At 32.0% G+C, this 8,463-nt stretch overlaps 1 protein-coding gene across 1 annotated transcript; it reads left to right on the top strand.

Annotated features, from left to right (window-relative positions):
- Positions 1-2,596: 2,596 nt before the first annotated feature.
- On the top strand, positions 2,597-8,225 carry LOC110607321 (MATH domain and coiled-coil domain-containing protein At3g58270). The gene is made up of 8 exons (XM_043955608.1): positions 2,597-2,655; positions 3,591-3,714; positions 4,058-4,206; positions 4,459-4,859; positions 5,036-5,264; positions 7,130-7,337; positions 7,441-7,525; positions 8,142-8,225. Exons 2-8 carry the CDS (start codon positions 3,608-3,610, stop codon positions 8,223-8,225), a joined length of 1,263 nt encoding a protein of 420 aa, XP_043811543.1. The 5' UTR covers positions 2,597-2,655; positions 3,591-3,607.
- The last annotated feature ends 238 nt before the right edge of the window (positions 8,226-8,463 follow it).

The raw sequence follows: 8,463 nt of genomic DNA, 5'->3' as shown, positions 1-8,463 counted from the left end.
AAGCATGATGTTAGAGCAATAGGATACAAGAGAGCTGAGATTGAAGACTTTTGTGAAGAATGTTTTACCATTTCTACATACAAGAAGGTATATCAACATGTAATACATGCTATACCACAAAGAGATTTGCAACCAGATGAGAATCACCCACCAATGCAACCTCCTCCTTTGAAAAGGCAACCAAGCAGACTAAAAAAGACCAGGAGGAGAGAAGATGGTGAGGCAGGTTCAGCTCGAAAGAGGACAAGAAATGCCACAGTGGTTTGCAAAAGTGTCACAAGTTGAGACATAACAAAAGAACCGTCAGGTTACACCTGGTGGGATAAGAATATCTCTTTAATTATTATTTCCATTTACATATATGTCCATTTACTATTTCAATTTATTTGACTATTTATACTAATTTTAATTGTAGTCTACCAGTAGTTATAGGGGAAGTCATTTTAAAATGGGGCAGACTGGATAGGAGACAGTGAATATTAATTCTACTCAACCAATGGACCTTCATAGCCAAGTATCAACAAATTAAGATGCATTTTGGAACTTACATTTTTTTTTTGACAGATTTATTTTTGCATGTTGTGATGTTTTTTATGGACAGGTGTGCAGGTTGTGAGTTTTTTATTGGATATATTAGATGTGCAACATGTTTTTTTTAACAGATTTTGTGAGTTTTAATTTAGTTCAAATTGGATAAAATTGTGATTTTTTTGGACATAATTAGCGTGCAGCTTTTGATTTTTTTTTTTTTTTTACAGATTTCATTTGCAGGTTTTGAACATGTATTAGTCTTCTTGAGATCTTTTGATGTGCAACTATTTTGGATCTATACTAGTCATTTTAGATATGCAGATATTGTAAAGCTATTTTGGACAACTTTGGAGAATTTAGATAGGTTTTTTTATATATATTTTGTAATGTAATGGAAAATATTTCATTTGCAATGTAATGGACTTGATCAGTATAATGATAAAGTTGATGTTGTCATTCAAATGATCAAGCTTTTATATGAATGAATATTCAATTTTTTTTCACATCCTGTGTATGCATTTACATTTCTTGTTGGCTACTTTTTTATAATATTTTTATATGTGAATAAGGATAAAGTATTTTATAACAAAATAATACATATGTGAAGGATACTGTCACTTAATTAACTAAAAGTTCACAACACTATAGTCCCCATACATTTAAATATTCAAATACTATAATTCTCATATTTTTAAATTGGCAGACATTTTAGTCCTCATATATTCAATTTTTTAAACACTTATGTCCTCATTAAATTAAATATTCAAATACTTTAGTCTATCGTACTATTATAAATTCAAAATATATATTCACAGCAAAAAAAAGGTAGTTTCTGTTATCTAAATTCCTAATACATATTATTTCAAATCACTTTCATTGCTACTCCAACTACAATAAAAATCAAAACAATATAAATTATTCTCAATTGGTACATAATCCCCCAATATTTGCAATCTTATCTCTAGTAGCTCTGTGTTCTTCCTTCATCTTCTTCAAATCATTATTCATCTTTGCAATATCTTCTATTACCTTTTCTAGCATTTCTTTTATAAGTGTTCTTTTTTCGATTTTCCATCCCTCATCCACGTTAATGCTATCACTTGATGGAGTTGAACTTTGATTCACAGGTTCACACCGCCCACGAAAACTTCCACACACATTATCGCTGCAAAAATAATATGACTTATTAGAGTTTTCGGCTAACTCAGAAATCATTATCCTAGCCCTTTTGCCACATCTGCAATTTACATTCTTCAATCTTCCATTCCAGTACCTAGCAGACCCACTTGATACAGACATTATTCTTCCCTAGTAATGATTCACAACAATCGCCGAAAGGAAATAGAGTAGATGTGGGGGAGAAGAAAGATGGAAATGAGAAAAAAAAAATCAACAATGGCCGAAAGAAAATAGAGAAGATATGAGGAAGAAAAAAGATATGAGAGAGTAGAAAGATATGAGTGAAAATAAAGATGAAAAAGAGAGAAAAAAAAAAGGAGAATCAACAATAGCCGAAAAGAAAAGAGAAGATATGAGGGAGAAGAAGGATGGAGGGATTTCACATTGAGAGGGGTTTTACTCAAGTTTATCAAGGGCATTTTTGATAAAAAAAAATCTCACATTTCACCTTAGACTCTTTGACCTAATGGCTATTTTGGACAAAAGGACTACGAATTTGGACGGAAGAGAAAGTGAGGGACTTAAATGTTGGATCGTCAAAATAGAGGGACAAAAGTATTAATCATGTTAAATCTCAGGGACTAAAAAAGTAATTTTTCCTTATAATAATTTAATTTTTATATTAAAATATAATTTTAATTTAATTTAAACGGGTATAAATTTAGAATTTTATTAAATTTGAAAAACCACATTATAAATTATAAAAAGTTTATAGGATAATTAAGGAAAGAAAGGAAGGGAATAAAGCACACACAGTGTGCAAGTAATTCCTTGATATCAAAAGGAAAGAATCATGGAAATTGAAAAGTAAGAGATTGGTCAGAATATGGAAAGATAAATTTACAAGTAATTGAGGCTTATCTTTATTTTTTATATATATATAATTGCAGTATGTGATTTTCAAGAACTTGCCTTTTTTCTAACACTCTCACCCAATCATTCAAGGTATTTATGTTTTTCTTTGTTTGATCCTCTTAAATTTCTCTATAAACTATTTCATTATTTGTTATTTATAGCCTATGAAAGGAGAAATTTCAAAATTATTATTATTATATGTGTAATAATTTTATTAAATTCATTAATCACAGTTATTGTTATGTGTATTTTATTATAATGGATAGTTAAAATCTATCTATTTCTATATATAATATTTTTCTATGAGAAAAAAGTAGAAAAATTTTATATTATCTAATGATCCGAGATTCAAAGAAAATAGGATTTTTTTTTACGTGTGAGTGAGTTTGGTCTGCCTTTCTCCTTTATTTTTTTTTCTTTATTGTTTAGTGATATATAACCGTCATCTTATTATAATGTCATCTATCGCTATTATATAGAGTCGTATATATAGATGTGTCTGCCTTCTCACTATCTAAAGCGATCATTTAATTTTCTTTTGACATTCACGCCGATAGAGTTGTGGTATAGTCGGGTCTGTTCCCTTATTGTCCCGTCGTATTAAATGAATTGAATCTCTTTTTTTATGAGTCCAAATTCTAGTCAACTCGGCCTATTTAATTGTAGACTGAATTGATCGCTAATGAATCAATTTATATAATAAATTTTGATAGTTTTGGGCCTGACTTAGCAGCTCATCATTATCAAAATATTTCATAATTATAACTATTTAGGATTATTTGCATTAATTTATTATTATTATCAAAACAATTAGCTTTATCCCATTCATTTTATAATTATAACTATTTAGGATTATTTGCATTGATTTATTATTATTATCAAAACAATTAACTTTATCCCATTCATTTTACGAAAAATAATTTAAATGAATTTTTATAAAATTATATAAGATTTTAATTTTTTTTAATTAAAAAGAATTGATTTTTTTTATTTTAAATAATAAAAATGAATTTTTTATTATGCAGGAATTAGAGCAATTAACATGGGGGATGCAACTCCATTTAAATTCACGTGGAGAATTAACAATTTCTCCACATTGACTCCAAAAGAACTTCATTCTGAGGTTTTCTATGCTGGCGGTTGTCAATGGTATCTTTCATCTCTTCTCGTCAAATTATTATTTATTTATTTATTTTTATCTTTCTAATGCAATTGAGGTTAAAATGGAAAATTAATTAATTAATTTTTATAATTTTAAAAAATATATTAAAATATTTTTAATATTTTAAAAAATGTATTAATAAATTCATAGGACAAATAATTAGTATATTTTTTTTTAAAAAATCTCATGTAGATTTTGACATATTTAATATAATATTTTTAATATGAGAACACTTATCAATTAATCTCTTAATTTTAAATTTTTTATAAAATTTAATTAATAAATTTATACAGAATAAATATTATTTTTCCTTTTTACTATTTTCGGCAGGTGTTTGCATGTTTTCCTCAAAGTGGATTATTTATCAATGTACTTGGAAGTCGCTGACTCAACAAGTTTGCCGCAAGGATGGAGCAGAGATGCAGAATTTAACCTTGCAGTTGTTAATCAAATCAATAACAGTCTAACTGTTAGAAAATGTACTCTCATTTAGCATATTTACATATACACACCAATATTTATCGGTTTATCTATCTTTGTCCAAATAAAAAAGATTAAATTTTCAATTCCACCCCTATATTTATTGAGTGTGTTTAATTCAGCCCATTTTACATTTTTATTCAAATTAACCTAAAAGTGTCAATTTAATCTCAATTTAGTCTAAAAATTAAAATTTTTAGATTGTGCTAAGAATGCCCATAACACTGTCTTTTCCTCTCATGTTTTTGCAGATACAGAACATGTATTCAATGCATTTGATAAAGATTGGGGTTTCCCATCTTTTATTCCTCTTAGAAAAATAAAAAATTCTGCTGAAGGTTATCTTGTGGGCGACACCCTTATACTTGAAGTTAAGATTCTTGTTCATAGTGTCAAGCATTACTCAAAGCCTGAACCTAAAAAGGAAGAGGCTAAGGATGAAACTAAACCATCTGAGCCAGTGGCTGCACCACCAACAAGCCAGGTTCCTTCATCTGAAAAAGTAGTTGATACTAAAGCAAAAGTAGACACTAAACCACTGAACCAGACCAAAGAAGGCATTCAAGCTGCTGCTACTCCCACCAGCGATAAGGAAGTCATCAAATCATCACCTCTTCCTTCAGTGACTGTTGAGACAAAGATTCTTCCAAAGGTAACCATTTTTAAGATTAGCAGGTGATCGGTTCGATTTAAAATCGAATCAGGCAGAAGAGACTGATTCCTCCGCCTTCTACAGTACTACTCAATAGAAAACTACACAGATGTTTTGCCTTTGTCACCTAAATCTGATATTTTAAAGTTTCAGTATCTGTTTTGTTTGCATGGCAGGATCCTCCCTCTGAGCCTGTAAAATCTTCCCAAGATGTGCATGCAACATCTAAAGGTCTCTTGACAGAACTTGCAAGCAGGACTAGGACTATGAGCAGCGAAACCTCCATGTCAAACCAAGCATCTAAACCTCTTTATTTTGATCAATGTAGATTATTTAGGGATAAAACAATATCAAGAAAGAATAAAAATACCTGCCTTATATTAAATCTTGAGATAGGACCCTTTTGTTCCACCTTGAAGCCAATATACACAAACATATATATATATATATATATATATATATATATATATATATATATATATATATATATATATATATATGACTTTTGGTAGGGTGATTTTACAATTATCTTTTATCAATTTTATTGTCCAGGATTCAAGGCAACTTACATGAGTGATGTTATTCCAATTAAATTCATGTTGTTTTATTTGCTGATCCTAATTGATTCTAGAGATATGATTTGATTTGATTTGAATTCTTAATCATCTACATAATTATTATTTTATTATTTGCTTCATATTTAAATATAATTTTTTCTGTATAAATAGTCATGTAGACCAATTATAAAGATTAAGAGTGAAATATAAGAATACTATAAATTTTTCCAAAATTCTACATGGTATCAGAGTTTTTTTTCTGAATTTTAGGATTCAAATTCAATTTTTCCTCTGTAGGATTTCAAAACCCTAGATCTACCTTTGTTAGTACTAACCCATCTAGGAGCCTTTTCTCCTCTCACCGCCACCAGGAGAATCGTCAGACTGTCGCCGGCCAATCACCCAGCTCTGACGCCGAAAAAGTCTACACGTGAGGCTCACGCGGCTCCTCTTTCCGGTGCATGACCCATCGCTTTTCGGCACGTGATCCATTGCCTAACGTTGTTTCACCGCGTTGATCACTCCGGTGATGATTCCGACCATCTTTTTGGCCTTTCCGTGCTGCTACCTGGTCTTTTGGTGAATTGATTGGGCTCTCTTGTGTGCACTACCTTAGATACCTCCTATTCTTTCACGGTTCATAAATCTTTACCCTGGCAGAAGGTAAAAGGGTCTCGATTCCTAACTTTAATTACTCATCCTCTGGTGCCACATCTAACTTTGTAAAGTCAGGTAATGCTTCCTCTCTTAATAATGTTCCATGGATTATCGATTCTTGTGCGAATAGATACATGATAGGCTCTTCTAAAGACTTTCTCAATTATTGTTCTTCTCTAACCAAAGATAGTGTCAGAATTGCTGATGGCTCTTTTACTCCCATATCCGGAACAGGTTCTGTTATTTGCACATCCAACATTAAATTATCATTTGTTCTTCATGTTTCCCACTTTCCTGTCAAATTTTTATCTGTCAGTGCTATCACCAATGCCCTTAACTGTAAAATTGAATTCTTTCCTGATCATTGTGTTATTTAGGACCTTCGCACAGGGAAGAGGACTGGCAATGGTGGGCTGCATGATAGCTTATATATGTTGGAGGGTGATCCAAGTTCTTTGATATCTCAAGCCTGTTTTAGAGAAAATAAGGATGTCAATCAGGAAATAATACAGTAGCACAGACGATTAGGGCATACATCATTTTTTACCTTAGAAAACCTTTATCCTAATTTGTTTGCTAGAATTCAATTTGGTTCTCTATTTTGTGATGCTTGTGAGTATGCTAAACACATTAGAACATCCTATCCTTTGAGTTATAATAAAAGTCAAATTCCTTTTGCGACTATTCATTTTGATGTTTGAGGGCCTACTCAAACTGTCTCCTTATCTGGTAATAGATGGTTTGTCACCTTTATTGATTGTTGCACTCGAATAACTTGGGTCTATTTAATTAAAGCTAAAAGTGATGCCTTTTCTTGTTTTCAATCCTTTCATAAGATAGTTTGTACTCAATTTGATACTAAGGTGAAAATTTTGAGAACTGATAATGGAAGAGAATACATGGATAGTAGCTTTTCTGCTTATTTGGAGAGTAATGAGATAGTACACCATACTAGTTGTCCTTATAATAGTGCTCAAAATGGCATTGCTGAGAGAAAGAATAGGCATATATCAGAAGTAGCTTGATCTCTTATGTTCACCATGAATCTACACAAAGCATATTGGGGAGATGCAATCCTTGTATCTGCTTATCTTATTAATAGAATGCCTCTTAAGACCCTTGATTTTGAGTCCTTTGGCGGTTCTACAAGGGAAAAATTCATACGTTGTTCCACCCAAAATATTGCTGAGAGTAATGAGATAGTACACCAGACTAGTTGTCCTTATACTAGTGCTCAAAATGGCATTGCTGAGGGAAAGAATAGGCATATATATATTGGAAGTAGTTTGATCTCTTATATTCACCACGAATCTATCCAAAGCATATTATGGAGATGCAATCCTTGTATTTGCTTATCTTATTAATAGAATGCCTCTCAAGGCCCTTGATTTTGAGTCCTTTGGCGGTTCTACAAGGGAAGAAATCATACGTTATTCCATCAAAAGTATTTGGGTGTGTTTACTTTGTCCATACTAGGACGATATGGAAATTAGATCCCAAGACCCTTAAATGTGTTTTTGTTGGGTATTCTCCGACACAGAAGGGATAAAAGTGTTATTACCCTCCCTCTAAGAAATACTTAGTCAGTATGGATGTTACCTTTCGAGAAACTGAACCCTACTTTAGTACCTCCCACTCACCTCTTCAAGGGGAGAATAATGAGCAAGAAGAGGTGATCTTGAATTCTGTGATTCTGGATGATATGGTTCAACTAGAGAGTTTGAGTTCTAGTAGACAGGGGGAGATGTCCAATCAGGGAGAGAGAATTGGTCGTTTGGACAAGTTAGATTTGAGAAGGTATTCGAGGAGAGACAAGGTAGAAGAAGCCATTATGCAATCTACTCAGAGTCAAGAATCTTCTTCTGGTGAGTTACCCAATCAAGAATCTTCTTGTAGTGAGTTACCCACAACTCTTGAATGCTCGAATGACTTAGATAAACCTATTGTACAAAGAAAAGGGGTCAGATCGTGTACTAAACACCCTATTTCTAACTTTGTTTCTTATGAATCCTTGTCTCCTTCCTATAGAGCCTTTGCCTTGTCTATTTTCTTTGTGTCTATTTCACAGGATTGGAAGAAAACTCTTGCAGATCCTAAATGGAAAGAAGCAATAATTGAAGAGAAGAAAGCATTGGCTAAAAATGAGACCTAGGAGCTTGTCACTCTCCCATCTGGAAAGAAACTCATTGATTGTAATTGGATGTTCACAGTGAAACACAAAGCTGATGGTACAATTAAACGGTTTAAGGCCAGATTAGTTGCCAAAGGATTCACCCAAATTTATAGAGTGGATTACTAAGAGACATTTTCCCTAATTGCAAAAATAAACTCAATCAGAGTTCTGTTATCTTGCGCAGCCAACTTGGACTGGGACTTACAACAGTTTGATG

The sequence above is a fragment of the Manihot esculenta genome, chromosome 4 (genome assembly GCF_001659605.2).
Source record: "Manihot esculenta cultivar AM560-2 chromosome 4, M.esculenta_v8, whole genome shotgun sequence".
Lineage (NCBI taxonomy): Eukaryota > Viridiplantae > Streptophyta > Magnoliopsida > Malpighiales > Euphorbiaceae > Manihot > Manihot esculenta.
The sequence above is the reverse complement of the archived record's forward strand: the minus strand, read 5'-3'. Positions and strand labels throughout refer to the sequence as shown.